At 46.5% G+C, this 19,888-nt stretch overlaps 1 protein-coding gene across 1 annotated transcript in view; it reads left to right on the top strand.

The window, feature by feature from the left end:
- Window positions 1-3,419, top strand: part of SCTR (secretin receptor) — a 68,593-nt gene extending 65,174 nt beyond the window's left edge. The window contains exon 13 of the mRNA XM_030210873.1: window positions 3,237-3,419. Coding sequence (XP_030066733.1) covers window positions 3,237-3,419 — 183 coding nt within the window. The remainder of the gene's footprint in view (window positions 1-3,236) is intronic.
- Window positions 3,420-19,888: the final 16,469 nt, after the last annotated feature.

The following is a 19,888-nucleotide window of genomic DNA, read 5'->3' as shown; positions in this document are numbered from 1 at the left end:
CGGCTCCCCGCCCTTCCTCCTTCCCTCCCTCCCAGCTCCAAGGCCCGATTCCCTCCCAGCTCCATGGGCCCCCCCTCCGTCCCTCCCAGCCAGCTGCAAGGCCCCCCTCTGTACATCCCTCCCAGCTCCAAGGCCCCCCTACTTCTGACCTCCTATGTCCAGCATCCTCCCTCCTTCCCTGCCAGCTTCAAGGCCCCCAGTCTTTCCCTCCCTCCCTAGCTCCAAGGCCCCATTCCCTCCCCTCCCAGCTCCAAGGCCCTCCGTCCCTCCCCTCCCTCGCAGCTCCAAGGCCCCCTCCTCCTTCTGAGCATTTATCCTGCCTTCCCCTCCCCCCCGAGGTCGCTGTTGTCGCCGCTACCGCTCCCCCCCCCCCCGAGGCGCCACCGGCCCCTCCCTCCCAGCTCCAAGGCCCGATTCCCTCCCAGCTCCAAGGCCCCCCCGTCCGAGCCAGCTCCAAGGCCCCCCCTCCATCCCTCCCCCTCCCTCGCAGCTCCAAGGCCCCCTCCTCCTTCTGAGCATTTCTCCTGCCTTCCCCCCCCCCCCCCCGAGGTCGCTGTTGTCGCCCCTACCGCTCCCCCCCCCCCCCGAGGTTGCCACCGGCCCCTCCCTCCCAGCTCCAAGGCCCGATTCCCTCCCAGCTCCAAGGGCCCCCCCTCCATCCCTCCCAGCCAGCTGCAAGGCCCCCCTCTGTACATCCCTCCCAGCTCCAAGGCCCCCCTACTTCTGACCTCCCATGTCCAGCATCCTCCCTCCTTCTCTGCCAGCTTCAAGGCCCCCAGTCTCTCCCTCCCTCCTAGCTCCAAGGCCCCATTCCCTCCCCTCCCAGCTCCAAGGCCCCCCCCCCCCGTCCAAGCCAGCTCCAAGGCCCCCTCCGTCCCTCCCTTCCCCTCCCTCGCAGCTCCAAGGCCCCCCTCCTCCTTCTGAGCATTTCTCCTGCCTTCCCCTCCCCCCCCCCGAGGTCGCTGTTGTCGCCGCTACCACCCCGCTCCCCCCCCCCCCGAGGTCGCCACTGGCCCCTCCCTCCCAGCTCCAAGGCCCGATTCCCTCCCAGCTCCAAGGGCACCCCCCTCCATCCCTCCCAGCCAGCTGCAAGGCCCCCCTCCTCCTTCTGAGCATTTCTCCTGCCTTCCCCTCCCCCCCCGAGGTCGCTGCTATCGCCCCTCCCCCCCCCCCCCGAGGTCGCCGCTACCGTCCCCCCCCCCCCCCCGAGATCGCCACCGGCCCCCTCCACCCGGGCCCTCTGTTCTACATTTAACTTACAGCGCCGAAACCGCAGGCAGATCAGCTCCGTCGGCCTTCCTTCTCTGCCTGTGTCCCGCCCTCGTGTGACGTAACGTCAGCGAGGGCGGGGCACACAGGCTGGGAAGGAAGGCCGACGGGAGCTGATCTGCCTGCGGTTTCGGCGCTGTAAGTTAAATGTAGAAGAGAGGGCCTGGCCTGGTGGAGGGGGTTGGCTGCGACCTTGGGGGGGGGGACGGCAGCGGCGACCTGCAGGGGGGGAGCGGCAGCGGCAGCGGCGACCTCCGGGGGGGGGGGGGGAGCGGTACCATTAGCGGCAGCGTCGACGTCCGTGTGGCAGTGACTGCACTCCTCCTCAGCGCAGAGTTTCCCTCTCTGTTCCGTCATCACGTCTTGACGTGGGGGCGGGACAGAGAGGGAAGTCTCTACTGCGCATTTGCAGGTGAGTCGGTCACTTGCCATTTATAGGTTTGATGACAGGTGCCCACATAGCAAAGCAAGCAGATAGGACCAATTTTTGTGCAATCCTAACTTTTGTCATCTTAGCTATATGGGTGCCAGCATCTGCATAGCTTCTGGGTTGTGGTTGGTATCTTGTACTCCCCTCCCTCTCCCACTCCCAGGCAAAAGCCCCCTTCCTCAAGCAGAGTGGCCCTTCCAGGAGCACTATTATCCTAGAAAACCTCCCCAAGCCTACCTTCATATTCCATGGTGGCCTACTGATCTTCAAGACAGGAAAGAGCAGGGCTTTTTTTGAGGGGGTACTTGGGGGTACTGAATACCGGCACCTTTTCCATTGTCTGCTAAAATTGACCCATGGAACCCAAGTTTTAATGAAAGAGCTCAGGCTCTACACACCAATTCTGTCTTGTCATAGATTCTATGACTGGTTGCAGGTGGCCTGGCTATTATGGGGTGGGTCCCTCCTTGATTACCCCACTCCTGAAGGGTGGCCTAGCATTTGAGTACCGGCACCTTTTTTGCTAGAAAAACAACACGGGGAAAGAGCAATACTCACTTACTCTTGTCCATGTCTGCTTCAGCTTCAAAAGCGCTGCTTCTAGGAGGACTGGACTAGAGTGCTTCTGGAAGGGCGTGCTTTCCTTGGGGTGGGGATCAAAATCGAGGTGTTAGGGTCAGTGGCGTAGCCACAGGTGGGCTTGGGTGGGCCAGGGCCCACCCATTTATGGCTCAGGCCCACCCAACAGTAGCACATGTTTAGTGGTAACTGGTGGGAATCCCAAGCTCTGCCAGCTGAAGATTTCCCCCTGATGGTAACGAAAACGCTACTCTCCACAACACCGGCACCTGCTCAGTTTTCAATGCATTCCTGCTGCCAAGGTGGAAAGAAGCGTTTTCCCACCAGCTGAGAGTTTTTTTTTTTGGGGGGGGGGGGGTGAGAACACTTGGTGCCCACCCAGTTCTTGCCTAGGCCCACCCAAAATCTGTTGTCTGGCTACGCCCCTGGTTAGGGTAGAGGCTACTGATCTCCTTATATGCTGTGTAAATGTCTGGACCCACATAATTGTTAAAGAACTGCTTTCTTTAATAAAAATGAAGGTCTTGTCTGACATTTCTTCCCCTGGGTGCCAGAGGTAGAAGGTGAAGCCAAGAGACTCAGCTGTGGTCCTTCAGTAGGAAATGACTCAGCAGTACAGACCAGTCCAGTATGTCTGGTCTGTTCTTCACGGTAGCTGCTTTGAATTTGCTGAGAATCGACAGTGTCTGGTGTGAATTGAATTGCTTGCAAGCAGTGCTGCTTTCTCTTGGTTCAGCATCAGGAATTGTCCAGAGATGATGTTTTATGTGACCTTTGGGGACCACACTGATGCATTTTTTTTTTAAGATAGGGTCATTAGCAGATAGTCTGAAAGCAGAAATTAATTTCTTTTGACTGTTAACTTAGGACTCCTTAACATTTTAGTCTGTAGTTCTGATCCTCCATTCTTGCGTGCCGGACATGAACTTTCCCATGTAACCATAATATTTTTCACTAGGTTCAGTGTGAAATTCAGAGAAAATGGGGACCATGGCGTCTACGGAAACAGATTTGGTTCCATCAGCAAAAGAGCTCAACATCTAACAGTGGAGAAAGTGTCTTAACCCAGGTGTTGCAAGTAACTAAATCCAGTCCGAAGGAGCAAAGGAAGATGACTGCGCAGAAATCAAGCTTCCTCTAGCAGATAAAGGTTCCAGCGTCCAGGCAGAGAATTCTACTGAGTAGATAGAATTCATTTTCTTTGCATCCTGCACTGCATAGAGTTATTCTTGCACGACTAAAATTTCACCAAAGTCGTTATGCCCATATCAGCCCTCTCCTGAAGTCACTTCACTGGCTCCCTATCCGTTTCCCTATAAAATTCAAGCTCCTCTTATTAACCTATAAGTGCATTCACTCTGCAGCCCCTCACTACCTCTCCACCCTCATCTCTCCCTACACTCCCTCCCAGGAACTCCATTCACTAGGCAAATCTCTCCTAATTGCACCCTTCTCCTCCATTGCTAACTCCAGACTCCGTTCCTTTTGTCTTGCCGCACCTTATGCCTGGAATGGGCTTCCTGAGCCGTTACGTCTAGCTCCATCCCTGGCCGCCTTCAAATTCGGGCTAAAGGCCTACCTGTTTGATGCTGCTTTTGACTCCTAACTTGTCACTTTTGCTTGTAACCTTTATCTTGTCTTCCTCTCTTCAATAGTCCCTTTCCCTATGTGTCCTTATATCTGTCTTACCCTTATCCTTATTGGTCCTGTCTGTCTGTCCTGATTTAGATTGTAAGCTCTTTTGAGCAGGGACTGTCTTTTCTTCATGTTCAATTGTGAAGCGCTGCGTACGACTGGTAGCGCTATAGAAATGATTTATAGTAGTAGTAGTAGTTATGAGCCTCCGGGCTTGGCTTAGTTCAAACTAGATTGGGCCCGTGGATTTCTTTTTGTTATGCAATTTTTAGTGCTACCTTAAGAGATATTAAAGCTGCTGAGTAAATATGAGACCTTCAAGTTTCCTGAGTGGTGCTGACCTATGATTTTGAACTCTGTTTACTGTTGCAAATCTCCTTTACACACATTATTGTGTAGTGAAAAGGAATACAAAGATCAGAGGGGTTACTAAGAAAAGGGACTGCTGATGCTGAGTACCTGAATATGCAGGTTGCCTCTGATCTTTTTTTTTTTTTTAAAGAGACAAGTTCTTTTTATGTGCAGGGCAAGATTTAAATATAGGAAAACTAGGCACATGCCTAGGGCCCAAAAGTTTAGTTCTGTGGCTCCCAAGGCATATTTTGTGTAGTGTCAGTTGTTGGTAGGAGAGAGAGAGAGAATGTGTGTGGGCTGGGGGTGGGGTGGAAGCCATCACTGCTCAAAGAAGCCTGTCTATTCTCCTGTCAACAGGAAGAGTTGGCAATCAGATCTTCTTAAGTGGTGTTTCTCCTCTGGTGGTTTTCCTCTGCAGTCAGAACTATACAGGACCCTGTTTGTGGGAGTTTTAGAATGTATTTATATTATGATGAAAGGCCCATTGCACTTATTTGGGCTAGAGCCTACTAAAGGGTTAATCTTGCTCTGTTTATGTGGTTCGTCCCCAACTGGGACTCTGTTATGGCAGATCTTTGATCTTTGTCCTTGTAGATTCCTCTCCAAAGGGGTGCCGCCTCCTACCACTGTCATTCAAGACCATCCCTTGTTCTGGAAACTGCAAGATATTTTCAAGTCAGTAGTTCAGCAGGTTCTGTTTCTTGTTGAGTCAGTAGAGGTCTCTGCTGTGCAATTTAGAAAGCAGAACCATAGTGGCCTCTACAATACAGACATATTTATACAGACACAGATACATTTGGAATAATTTTATTTATGACAGGGTACCTGAGTCGTGAGGGCAAGTAGATGCCTATTTTTAACCCTGTTTTATAAAGATACATAGGTGTCCATCTAGCTTATTTTCGAAGGAGATCGCCGGCCATCTTCCGACAAAAACCGGGAGATGGTCGGCGATCTCCTAAAGCCGGCCAAATTGGTATAATTGAAAGCCGATTTTGGCCGGCGCCAACTGCTTTCCGTCACGGAGCTGGCCAAACTTCAAGGGGGCGTTTCGGTAGGGTAGCGGGGGCGGGATGGGAGCGTGCTTTGAGATGGCGGGCTTTGCCCGATAATGGAAAAAAGAAGGGCGTTCCTTGCGAGAATTTGGTCCACTTTATTTGGTCCCTTTTTTTTCAGGTCCAAATCCAAAAAAAGTGCCTGAACTGACCAGATGACCACCAGAGGGAATAGGGGATCACCTCCCCTGACTCCCCCAGTGGTCACTAACCCATTCCCACCCTCAAAAAAACAACTTTAAAAACTTTTTTTGCCAGCCTCTATGCCAGCCTCAAATGTCATACTCAGGTCCATCACAGCAGTATACAGGTCCCTGGAGCAGTTTTAGTGGGTGCAATTGACCTCAGGCAGGCGGACCCAGGCCCATCCCCCCTTACCTGTTACACTTGTGGTGGAAAATGGGAGCTCTTCAAAACCCACCCGAAACCCACTGTACCCACATGTAGGTGCCCCCTTTCACCCATAAGGGTGACGGTAATGGTGTAGAGTTGTGGGGAGTGGGTTTTGGGGAGATTTGGGGGGCTTAGCACCCAAGGTAAGGGAGCTATGCACCTGGGAACTATTTTTATTTTTTTATTTTTAGAAGTGCCCCCTAGGGTGCCCGGTTGGTGTCCTGGCATGTCAGGGGGACTAGTGCACTACAAATGCTGGCTCCTCCCACAACCAAATGCCTTGGATTTGGCCGGGTTTGAGATGGCCGGCCTCGGTTTCCATTATCGGTGAAAACCGAGGATGGCCATCTCTGACATTTGGCCGGCCCCAACCGTATTATCGAAACGAAAGATGACCGGCCATCTCATTCGAAAATACGGTCGTCCCCACCCCTTCGTGGCGCCATCCTCGGAGATGGGCGTGCCCTTAGAGATGGGCGTCCCTGGTCGAAAATGCCCCTCCATATGTCTTTATTAAATACCAGTACAAAAGTTGCCAAAATCACTACTAAAATGTGTTCACGTACATTTACACCGGTTCCTGAGCTGCTTTAAATGTACATGGCTATGAACATACATAAGTGGGTATTTTATAATTAATTACTCCACCCATGCTCCAGTCAAACTCCTTTCCCAACACTCCTACATCCAGGTCCCATCAAATATGCACCTACTTGGCATAGAGTGTACTTACTTATGAGAGGCATTTTACAGGCATATTGTGGCAATGAGGGCCATTTCCAAAAGACTGCAATCCAGGTAAGTGGGCGATATGGAAATTGATCTCCCTTCCTGTGAGTAAAAGTACATGCTAATAGTTCTTTCAGATTTTGTGGCTGTCGAGATCTATTGTTTTGTTTTGACTGCTGCTGCTATTTGCCACCTCTTTGAACCTGCCATTCTAGGTGACCACATAGCTTACCTATTGGTTAAGCCAGCCCTGGCTGCTAACAATACATTATTACAGAACACCACGTTATTGTATTCATGGAAGAAGCAGGCAGCTTTTGAACGTTTCAGGTGCCTTGCCACAAAATTGAGATTTTTGGGTTGCCTATATGCTTCTTTGGCTACTGATTTTTCTTGACTTTTTTGCTGAAATATTGTGCGTCTTGGACACTGCGTTGCTTGGTATATGTGCAGTATCAAGGCAAAAGAAGAGGAGAAAAACCTTGGCACAGACAACAAGTCCAAGGAGAAAAACACAGGTGGTCCAGAAAAGACGGAAATAACCGGGAGTTCACAACCAGACTTTTATTGAAGAATGACCCTACTTGGCCAAGTATCGGTACTAGCCTTCATCAGAGGTCTACAATCACAAATAAAAACAATCATCAATCATACCTGCAAATAAATGTATACACATAACAAAATGTAAAAAAAAACAAAACAGAAGGATGACCATCAATCAAATTTTACCATAGCAATCTTCAATGTTAACCCAATTAAGCACATCCATCAAACAATTTCCCTGTAGGAACAAAAATGCTAAATTCAATCTAAAATAATGTGAGTGTATACAACATTTAGGGCTTCTTTTACAAAGCCACGTTAGCGATTCCTGCATGGCAAATGAGAGAAAGCCCATAGGAATTGAATGGGTTTCCTCTTATTTGCTGCACCGGGAATCCGTAGCGCAGCTTCGTAAAAGAGGCCCTTAATCATGATGGACCTGCCCTACTGCTTAATAGTACAACAAAGGCATAACGCAGCACTCCCCCATGGAAGGTAATGAGAAGGACTCCTCAGTCAATGTTAATGATGCAACAAAGGCATAGCATGGTACTTCTCCATAGATATTGATGAGAGTTGCTCTTCAGTGAATATTAATAAAACATCACCTATTGAAAAGCCAATACTGTGAGGCATAGCTGGCCAGCAATGAAATTTTTAAATATGTACATTGTACCTCCCTGTTTACAAAGCTGCGCTAGTGGCTGCCGGAGAGCTAATGCCAACACAGCCCATTCACTTTGAATGGGCTGTGTTGGCAGCCGCTACCACGGCTTTGTAAGCAAGAGGGATAGATAAAAACAATGCTAACAGAGCAGATAAAAAAGTGTAAAATAGCCACAAAAAACTGCAAACATATAAAATACACGAATAATCATTAAAAGAATTTTATTTAAAAAATATGCAAAAAAAAAAAAAAACCATATAAAATAGAAGACAAAAAAAAAAACAACTGAAGTGCCTACCCTTTCTCAAATCAAAACATATGTGTTGCATCAAAGAGTTTTAAACAGCTCCTCAAAAAGGCAGCACAGGCTCCAAAATGATATCACAAAAAAATTAAACAAGGTTATATTCATTGTGCATTAACAATCATGTGGGTACAGAGATAGTATTGACATAAAGGGCCCTGTTTACTAAGGTGCACTAGTGTTTTTAGCATGCACTAAATGCTGGAAACACCCATATATTCAGAAAGTAGATTTTTAAAAATTTAAATTTTGAAAATGTTTCCAAAGGAATAAAAAAACCAGGCAGAAAAGACTATTACATTAACACTATGGTGCTCATTTTCCAAAGCACTTACGCCATTGTTTACTAAAGCCGCACTAGCGGCTGCTGGGTCGGCAGTACCGCACCGTCAGCCGCTAGTATGGCTTTGTAAACAGGGGCCTTAGACTTACAAAGTTCCATAGATTACTATATATAATAAATTTCAGCCATAATTAAGAAAACAATCACAATGTAAGACTGAGACCACAATTGGAGAACCCAATAATGGAATAAAACAAAGAATAATGGAGAATAACTCTTCTGAATGTAGGAAAATATAAGGAAAAGGGAAGATTATTATGGTGTGTTATCCTAAAGCAAGGTTTACATGTCAACCATACTCTGGAATGCACTCCCTGAAAGGCTCTGCTTAACACAAAGACTATCTCTACTTCAGGAAGCAGGTGAAAGCTTGGCTCGTCAACCAGGCCTTTAATGGAAGAAGTAACTAACTTGTTAGTCTCACTCACCCACACAAGGAGTGACACGGGCTGCACATACTGCAGCAGGACATGTTTATCCACTCCTACCCTAACTGAGATAATATTTAACCATCTCTCTGGCCTCATGTGCACCTTTCTTTAAATTAGTCACCTTATTTTCTAACTCCCCTTAGTCTTTTACCTATCTACTGTATATGTTCCATCTTTGCTTATAACCTACGCTGTCAATTAAAATATTCTATTATGTACTGTGTTGACATTATAAGTATTATTATTATTTGTTACATTTGTATCCCACATTTTCCCACATATTTGCAGGCTCAATGTGGCTTACATAATACTGTGAAGGCATTCGCCAAATAGTATACTATGCCATACTTTGTACTGTCTATTGTTCACGTTTGATTTATTCTTACTGTACACCGCCTTGAGTGAATTCCTTCAAAAAGGTGGTACCAGTGGCGTAGCCAAGGGTGGGCCTGGATGGGCCCAGGCCCACCTACTTTGGGCTCAGGCCCACCCAGTAGCAGCACACCTATGATGTGGCTGGCAGGGATCCCTAAGCCTCACCAGCCAAAAACTCCCAACAACTGTCCCTCCTGCATACCTTGTAAATAGCAGATCTTCGCCTGCCACAAGCAGCGACTGATACATACTATTCGCACCAGCCCCACAGCCTTCCCTCTGATGTATTCTCACCTATGTGGAAACAGGAAGTAGCATCAGAGGGAAGGCTGTGGGGCCAACATGAGCAGTGTGTATTAGTTGCTGCATGTGACGGAGGGAGGATGTTTGAGAGACCAAAAGGCATGCAGGCGAGAGAGGGAGAGACCAAATCACTTGTGGGACAGGGTAAAGGTATTCTTCCCACCCATCCTGGGCCCAGGCCCACCCAAAATTGGGTGTCTGGCTACGCCCCTGGGTGGTACATACAGCTAATAAATAAATAAAATAAGTAAACTAAGCTGATTCTAAGGGAGAGGAAATAGCAATGGGAATTGGAGCCATCCTAGTTTCTACAAATTTTTCCCAATGCTGCAGTTCAACAAAAACATAAGTATTATCGCGATACTTCATCAAACATTTACAAGGAGACTGAAAGAAATAAGTTGTTCCCAAAGCTAACACTTGCTGATGTATTGCTGAAAAGGCTTTGCTTTGAGTCTGCTCAGTGTTGCTTTGGATGAATCACTAGCCTAGTGGTTAGTGCAGTGGCCTTTGATCCTGGGGAACTGAGTTTGATTCCCACTACAGCTCCTTGTGACTCTGGGCAAATCACTTAACCCTCCATTGCCCTGGTACAAAATAAGTACCTGAATATATGTAAACCACTTTGAATGTAATTGCAAAAACCTCAGAAAGGTGGTATATCAAGTCCCATTTCCCTTTCCCTATTGGAGATTCTACATGGAATGTTGCTGTTGCTACTATTTGAGATTCTGGAATGTTGCTACCATTTGAAGATTCTACATGGAATGTTGCTAGTGGAGGAGTAGCCTAGTGGTTAGTGCAGTGGACTTTGATCCTGAGGAACTGAGTTTAATTCCCACTGCAGTTCCTTGTGACTCTGGGCAAGTCACTTAACCCTCCATTGCCCCTGGTACAAAATAAGTACCTGAATATATGTAAACCACTTTGAATGTAGTTGCAAAAACCTCAGAAAGACAGTATATCAAGTCCCATTTCCCTTTCCCTATTTGAGATTCTACATGGAATGTTGCTGCTATTGGAGATTCTAGACGGAATGTTGCTACTATTGAGATTCTGTTGCTACTATTTGAGATTCTACATGGAATGTTGCTATTCCACTAGCAACATTCCATGTAGAAGCCTGCCCTTGCAGATCAGCAACATGGCCGCGCGTATGTGCAGGATGTCAGACTCACAGAAACAGAAGCCTGCGCAGCTGCATTGGTGATCCACCAGGGCAGGCTTCTAGATGGAATGTTGCTAGTGGAGGAGTAGCCTAGTGGTTAGTGCAGCAGACTCTGATTCTGGGGAACTGGGTTCAATTCCCACTGCAGCTCCTTGTGACTCTGGGCAAGTCACTTAACCCTCCATTGCCCCTGGTACAAAATAAGTACCTGAATATATGTAAACCACTTCGAATGTAGTTGCAAAAACCTCAGAAAGGCAGTATATCAAGTCCCATTTCCCTTTATAGCGAAAATACAGTCGCTTTCCTATCAGGTTCTAAGGTTAAAGTGACAATCAATGTTGCTTTAGCAGATATTAGAATGGACTTGGAGTTTTACAAAAAAAAAAAAAAAACCCTTTAGGTCTAAACTTGCTGCTTCAGTCCTTCTTTCACCTTCTTCTTTACCACCATTGCCCGTGTTAACACAGAAAACTCTTGTAAGACGGGGCATAGAATCGTTAGGTATCTGTAGGATTTCTCCAAAATACTTCCTAACCATATCCATAGATTAAATTAAAGGAGACTTGGGGAAGTTCAAAAATCTCAAATTTAATCTCCTGCTATAGTTCTCCACAACTTCCATACTTTGGTGGGCCTGCTGATACTCTCAAATTCTCCCCTAAATCTTTATCAATCCTACTAAACTCCCCAGCATGTTTTCCCAAGAGTTCTCAGTGCTAACCCACTTGCCCTTGGAGGGATAGTAGACCTTCCCCGATTTTAACCAAACACAAAGTCACTGAACGCTCCAAATTTTCGATGGCTTTACATACCTCAGCCACAGTTCCAGCCTCAATACACGTGCCTACACTACATTTACTGCAGCTTAGTAAAAGGACCCCTTAGTTTTTTTTAATGAGATTTTTTTCGGTATTTTAACGTTTTTTTTTATTCAGCAGCCATGTTATCCCATATGAAATCATTGGAATGCAGAGGTGGAACATACGGCATTTTAAAATCTTTTTTTAGGGCCCCATTTAATAAGGTGCGCTCGCATTTTTAGCACATGCTAAAAATTAGCGTGAGCTAACTGTGTAGACACCCATAGTAATAGTATAGGCATCTACACGGTTAGATTGCTAATGCTTAGGACACGCTAAAAACGCCAACGTGCCTCTAGCGTGGCTTAGTAAACAGGGCCCTTAATGTTTTGTAAGTTTCCATGTGGAAACTTAAAAGAGTAAAACCTTTCTTCCCACGATCCATCTTTCGAAACCTGGTACAATCAATGGTACTAAGCCACTTGGACTATTGCAATGCACTTTATGCCGGCTGTAAAGAACAGAACGTCAAGAAACTTCAAACAGCCCAGAATACCGCAGCCAGACTCATATTTGGAAAAACAAAATATGAAAGTGCAAAACCCTTAAGAGAGAAACTACACAGGCTCCCACTTAAAGAACGGACCACATTTAAGATCTGCACGATTGTTCATAAAATCATCTACGGAGATGCCCCGACTTACGTGCTAGACCTCGTTGACCTACCTCCTAGAAATGCTAAAAGCTCTGCCCAAACATTTCTTAATCTACACTTCCCTAGCTGCAAAGGATTAAAATACAGACTAACACATGCTACCAGCTTTTCCTACATGAGCACGCAGCTGTGGAATGCACTACCAACAAATGTGAAAACAATTAACGAAATCACTAACTTTCGCAAATCTCTGCAAACCTATCTCTTCAATAAAGCCTACCACGAGAATAACAGTTCACCACTCCACCCTTACTCTGAATGACGCCTTTCTATAACTGTCTGCTTAGTTCTTCTCTGGCATCCTTGATCTCTTTGTAACACCAACTGTACCTTTTATCCTGGAATGGCGATGCCATAACAGGTCTTTGTAAGCCACATTGAGCCTGCAAATAGGTGGGGAAATGTGGGATACAAGTGCAATAAACAAATAAATAAATTTCTTGCTTTTTTTTCAGTTAGGGACTGTATGGGTAGCTGTTTTATTTGCATACATGTGGCTTATAGGTTATATTAGAAAAGTTAATATGGGAATTTTTGTTCCTGGTACTGCAGTGCAGTGCAGGTCTTGGACCCACCAGTGTTTTAAGGGAAGATCCAGTCATACTAACTAGATGCTGTCTGTACAGTGACCCTCCTGGAGGTTGGAGGTCCTGGTGAGTGCATGGTGTTTGTTCTTTGCAACTCTTAATGTATGCTGATGGATTTATCTCAGGGATGACAGCGTTTTTTTCTAGTGAAAAAGGTGCTGGTACTCAAATGCCAGGCCACTCTTCAGGGGTGGGGTGATCACTGAGAGACCCACCCCACAATAGCCAGACCCCCTGCAACAGGTCACAGAATCTATGACAAGGCAGAATTGGTGTATAGGGCCTAAGATCTTTCATTAAAACTTGGGGACTATGGGTCAATTTTAGCAATGGAAAAGGTGTCGGTATTCAGTACCCCCCAAGTACCCCCTCAAAATCCAACACATAAAAGTATATGCATGAACAGCGGAAATCTGACGGTGACTCTTTTCACACTGAGACACAGCCCAGTGACTCACTACATCGTCATCGGTCAGCAATCAACTTTTTGGAATATTTTTAATGTAAAGTTTTATCTGCTCCATTAGTGCCACACTGGGCGGAGAAAGCTAATGATATTTCAGATGTAAGATAGTTATAGACAAAATTGAAGTAGGTGACATGACGAGATGATTAAACATCAAAAAGCAGCGGTGGATATATCAATTGAAGACCACCCATCCTGGGGGGTTTAAACCTGGAGATAGACTGGGGGTCCCTGCTTTGGTTTGCACTTTTTGGAATTATTGGCTCTTTAAACTTGCTTTGGGCCAATAGGATGGGTTGATGCTGTGCATATATAATGAACGTCTAGTTCCCCGCTTGCCATTTTGAGAATGCGCAGTGCCACATTTATGAGTTCAGCGGGGTTATTCATTCTTGAAATTATGGGGAGAAGTTTTAATATTCTATACCCTGAAGCAGGTTCGTGAAAATGGACCATGCCGATGTAGGTTCATTGCTGATTCTTTAAAGGTTCAAGCAGCTACAGAGTTAAGTAGCATTTTTATAAATAAGAGAAAGTTATGATATAAATATATGTAAAAAAACATTAAATAACATTACAAATATTTAAAAAGTTTATTGCTGACCGATGACGATATAGTGGGCTGTGTCTCAGTGTGAAAAGAGTCACTGCTGAGATCACTGTCAGATTTCCGCTGTTCATGTATATACTTTTATGTGTTGGGTTTTGACTGACTATTAGTATGTCACTTTACACATTTTTTTAATGTTTAAATCTGTTTATTGACTTAACATACAGAATAAAGTGCTTTCATCACCTTTCAGTCAATAATAGCACATCAATAACAGAACTAGTACAACAGACAACTGTCGGTGTTTCTTCCGACGTCAAATAGTTTTCGTTTTTCTCCCCAGACAACCCCCCCCCCCTTCCCTCCCCACCCCCTCAAGAAACATTTATCCATACTGTATTACAACATGGGATATAGCCACTTATAAACTTACATATGATTAATAATGAATACATACCCCGTACCCCCTAAAAGTCACCTTTTAACACTTAACACTGCAACATGCCCAACCTACCCCCCCCCCCCCCCCCCCCCATTGAGACAAACTTCCCTGACAGGTACTTTACCCTACAAGCCCCCATACCTTATCTTCCCGATCTTCCCTCCCTCCCCCTCCCCCCAAACCACCAAGGATAAATAAGACGAAGTTGAGGGAGAAAGAAAAAAAAAACTTCAAAGGCGATTCAAAATGAAGCTGCGAGCCTTGGCTGACAGAGTTTGAATATACTGCTCCCAAATGCTCAGAAACGCTTTCCGTCTTCTAGGGGAGCATCCCACCAACCTACGTTCCTGCATCATCAGCTCATGTATGCGATTCCTCCAGTGCCAATAGTCCGGCGGTTCCTCCTGCATCCACGCCTCCATAATGAGCTTTTTCCCTATAATTCCCGCCTTTCGAATGAACTGCCGAGCCCCCCCCCTTATGCTGTTACACATTTTTTTAAAGCCTGCATTTTTATATGTATTTATTTACTTAATCTATTTATTTATTCAACTGGTACTGATTATGATGTCCTTTTTCTGTTAATTTGTAATATTGTTTGATTTATTATGATTTTCAATTATATGATCTTTATGATTTGGTCTTATTCATATATTGGTTTTGTTTGTTTTAACAATATGTTTTAGCCCCTGAAGCAGCCCTCGTCAGGCAAAACACAGCTGTGTTGGGAATTTCTTTAACTAATTTATTTGTTAATAAAGTCTCCTGTTTTCTAACCATCATGCCTGCCCCTACGTCTTCATTCCTTGGTGGTGGTGGGGAACAGCAGGAAGGTAGGGAGATGCTGGACCAGGGGGATAGAGGGACAAAAGGGAAAGAAAGAGGTGCTGGACCCGGGGTGGGGATGGGGACAGGAGGGAAGGGAGAGGTTGGGCCCCAGAGAGGGGGGCAAGAGGGAAGGAAGAGCTGGATAGATGCTGGCCCCGGGGGGGGGGGGGGGGGTTTAGAGAGTTGCAGGAGGAAGGTAGGAGTGAGGGAAGAAGCTGGACATGGGGAGGGACATGGACACAGAAGGGAGATGTTGAACAGGGCAAGAATAAGGACTCAGAGAAAGGAGATAGTCAACATAGGCGGAATATAGTGGCAGGGACACACACAAGAGATGTTGGTTAGGGTGAATAGGAATGTAGAAAGATGAATGATGGACTTAATAGAGGGGAGAAATGCCAAATAGACAACATGACCCTGGCAAGAGAATTAAAAAAAAAAAGAAAGAGCAAAGCAGAAACCAGGAGGCACTGTCCAACAAAACTAGAAAAATAAAATGATCAATCAACGAAAGGTAGCAAAAAAGGAATTTTATATTTATTGATTACAGCATGTCAAATTTTGGAATGTACATATGGTAGATCTGGTTTAGGACATGGCTGGAGAAATCTCACTCATTGGCCTTAAATCTCCAGCTTTGGAATGGGTCTCCCTTGGTGTCTCTGCTTAAAACGAGACCCTTTGTCCAGAACTTTGGATGCTCCATGCTTCAAAATGATCATAGTCTGTATCTTTTCAAATCAGCAAGACCTGTGATGTTGTTCTGCATTGGTTTCACACTCACTCTTGTGCTCTGTATAGTCACAGACCATTTCCCCCCCCCCCCCCCCCCCCCCCCCCCGAATGGAAACTTGGCTTGGCATTTAAACCTGCAGCTTTCCAGCTGCACATCAAGGACTTTAGCAGCGAGACAAAGGAGCAGCTCCGTTGCTAACCAGTGGCGGCACCCTAGCTGCTCATAAATGTTCCCCTTTGTACTATATCCTATCACAAGCATATAAAAAATAGCACCATAGTAAATGTTTAAGGAACTGATCTGATTAGGCCTCCAAGTAATTACTGTATCATTTCTATTAGATCAGGGGCAGTGTGAGGTATGTTTCTACACGACCCTCTTTATTCGGATCAGTGGCGTAGCCAGAAAGCAATTTTTGGGTGGGCCAGCAGGTTGGGTGGGTGGGCACCCATGCTCTGTCCCTACCCCACTCCATGCTGGACCTCTACCTTACTCCCCACATGGTCCACATCTCTCTCCTTTCCCTTCAGCCATCCCTCCCCAATCGCCTGCATATCCAGCACCTATCCCAGCCCCCCTTCTATATGTCCAGCACCTCACCTCCCCTTTCCCTCCAACCCCCAGCCCACCCGCATATGCAGCTCCTCTCCCCTTCCCCCCTGCAAATCCAGCACCTCTCCGTCTCCCCTTCCCTGCAACCTCCCCCCTGCAAGTCTAGTGCCTCCTCACCTCACAGTCTCCGTGTCCTACCCCCGCTGCAGCGCTTGCAATTTGCTATCATCGGCGCTGCCTGACACAGCTGAGAGACGCGGCACGACGTCCTGCTCCGGGGCCTTCCCTCTGCCGCGCTAATTCAACTTCCTGTTTACGCAGGGCGGAACGCACGCGGCAGAGGGAAGGTCCAGGATTAGGACGTCACACTGTGTCAGGCAGCGCGCCGACGATAGCAAATTGCAAGCGCTGCCACGGGGGTGGAAAACGGAGACTGTGAGGTGAGGAGGCAGTGCCGATAGCGTTAAAGGGGAAGCGCTACGGTGGGGGTGGGAGAGGGTGTGAGGAGACAAGTCGGTGACGGAGGTGTTGGGAGTCTTCTCTGGATCGGCCTGAGCCCAAACTGGGCGGGCCTGGGCCCATCCAGGCCCACCCGTAGCTACACCCGATTCGGATACATACCTGTATGCATAAAGAAGATTTTTTAGGCTCAATAGTTCCCCTTCTACTCCTTTGGGCTTCCATTTCAACCAGAACCAGGCTCTAGAGTGCTACATTGCTATAAGCCTTCATTTACAACCAGCTGGGATTTTCTGCCCTTATTTTAATAAACCTACTCCCACCTTCATTCTGGTCATTGCAACAATTGTTCTGAGGCCAGATGCCTTCCAGAACCTTGTATCAAGGGCTCTAAATCCAGGGGCTGTGAATGTGGATCATTTCCAGCCCCAACCAACCAGGTGAGTCAAAGACCTGAGCCCGGAATGAGTCCCTGGTCCCTTTGCATGGCGGTGCCACTGAGCCTTCAGGCCACCCTAACTTGTAGTCTTAATGTGAGTGGCAATAATTTGATTTCTTTTGTGCGAGTACAAAGGGTAAATTATATCAATACTGCCTACTTATCAGTGTGAACATTGTACTTGTTTTGCTCACATCGATTTCACTTCAGTAAAAGTTGGTTCAGAATGCCAGCTTTGGACTGGATTACTGCGAGAGTGTGGAAGATGTTTATGACCTCCTGTACAGTTTGTTTGAGTTCCAGCCCTAGATCTACTTCCATCAAATACTGCTTATGTAGGGGGTGTTTGTTTATATCTGGGCATACACTGGGGGGGGGGGGGGGGGTAACCCCTGCAACACTCATACTTGCACAAATAAAAGTTCTACACTTTTTACAAAAGTTCAAGAGATCCTTAAGAGCATGTGCCCTGCATGGCAACTGTTTCCATTAAGTGGGACCCACAAACAGGGCCGCTTTAACTACTTAGTGGTTTTTGTACCCTCTCCCCCAAAAGTCAAACTGGCAAGGAATACCAGTCTCTGTGGTAACACTGGGAAAATACACGTATATATTTCTAAACTGGATAAGATAAACACATTTATGTGCTAGTAGTTCTCAAGCCGTGGAAATATTCAATTTTTTTTTTAAATAGATCTTTATGCCCCTCATACTCCGTACATAAACATCATCTCTACGTCAGCAGATTCTGTTTTAAAATACTAGTGAAACTTGAGACATCCTGACCTGGACTCAGTGCCGTAGCGAGGGCGGCTGACACCTGGGGCGGTTTGCCGCTGCGCACCCCCCCTCGGTGCACGCACGCACCCTCCCCCCCCCGAGCGCATTCTTACCAAAGGCGACGGGCGGGAGGGCCGCTCCGCCCCGAGTGCACGTCGCTGGGAGCTGTGTCGGCTCCGCTGGTTCCCTGCTCTCTTTGCCCCGGAACAGGAACTAACCTGTTCCGGGGCAGAGAGAGCAGTGAACCAGTGAAGCCGACACCCCCCCAGTGGCGTGCACCCGGGGCGGACTGCCCCGCCCCTTCCTACGCCACTGCCTGGACGTCTCAATTCTGACTTCTATGTCCTTTCTAAAATGGCTACCAACTGTAAAAATTCCAAACGGGAGAGAATATTTTTTTTACAAAAATAAAAAATACAGTCAATCCCAAAGAGAAAAATATAGTTTTATCAGATGCCTAGACAATTGCATAACCCTGTTAACCTATTTTTTTTTTTTAATGGAACTAGGGAGAATTCAGTATAGGCTGTACCCACAGCCGAGCTTAATCTCAGTGAGTATAGCTGAGAACAGCTCACTTAAGAAGCTCTATATATCATTAGTACTCCCTTCATTTTATTTTTTTTTTTATATCAAACCAGGATTATGAAAAATTCAATAGGAATCTGTATAAAACAAAGCCACATATACCCGTTGACTGACAACAGTTGTCAAAAGGTGTAAATACTGTCCATACACCAATCAAAAAACAACACTGGTATATTCAAGAACAGAAAGGAGCACACTTAGCTTTGTATTCCGTTGTTATTTCACTGTTTCAGACATTTTTAGTTTGTTGTAGAAATCAGCTGGCGGTAAATGCCGAGATGCCCATAGGAGCTACTATGAGCTAAAAACGCTACCGCGGCTTAGTAAAAGACTCCCTTAAAGTAGCATGTTTGGTCTATAAATCCGGTTCAAGTTCTTTAGCTCTGTCTCAGATGTTAGTGGAGGAGTGGCCTAGTGGTTAGGGTGGTGGACTTTGGTCCTGAGGAACTGAGTTCGATTCCCACTTCAGGCACAGGCAGCTCCTTGTGACTCTGGGCAAATCACTTTAACCCTCCATTGCCCCATGTAAGCCGCATTGAGCCTGCCATGAGTGGGAAAGCGCGGGGTACAAATGTAAGTAAAATAAATGTTGACTTAATCCAGTAATTGTTCAAGTACTCATAAGTACATAAGCACCGCCATAGTGGGAAAGACCAGCATCCTGTTTCCGACAGCGGCCAATCCAGGCTTCAAAAACCCAGCACCCCCACCCCCCCCCCCCCCAAAAAAAAAAATTACTAATGTTCAATGGACTTTTCCCTCAGGAATCTGTCCAAACTCCCCTTAAACTCCGTAAGGCCAGCAGCTGTCACTGCATTCTCCGGCAACGAGTTCCAGAGTCTAACTACACGCTGAGTAAAGAAATCAACTACTTTCTGAAAATTTAAGTTCCCCTACAGTTAAAAATATTTGTAATCATCAGTTCATTATTGCAAAAATGAAATAATGGACCAATGACGAACACTGGTTAAGTCATGAACCATTAGTAAGTTTAGAACTCATGTGAAACAGGTCACCTCTGATGTATAAGTGCTAAAATAGACAGGGTGTATTTGTTCATTGACTGTTATGCGTTGAGACTCCCCCGCTGTAAGGGGTCTTTTTAATAAGGTGCACTAACGATTAGCGTGCACTAAATGATGACACCCATAGGACAGGGGCGTAGCCAGACTTTGGCGGGAGCGGGGGTCCAGAGCCCGAGGTGAGGGGGCACATTTTAGCCTCTCCCCCGGCGCCATTGCAGACCCCCCCGCCACCAACAACTTTGACGACCCCTGCCGATGACCCTCTCGACCCCCCCTCCCGCCAATGACCCTCTCGATCCCCTCCCGCTGCTGCCGCCGCTGCCTACCTTTGCTGGTCCTC

The sequence above is a fragment of the Microcaecilia unicolor genome, chromosome 7, assembly GCF_901765095.1.
Source record: "Microcaecilia unicolor chromosome 7, aMicUni1.1, whole genome shotgun sequence".
Taxonomy (NCBI): domain Eukaryota; kingdom Metazoa; phylum Chordata; class Amphibia; order Gymnophiona; family Siphonopidae; genus Microcaecilia; species Microcaecilia unicolor.
This window is presented reverse-complemented; position numbering and strand designations above follow the sequence as displayed.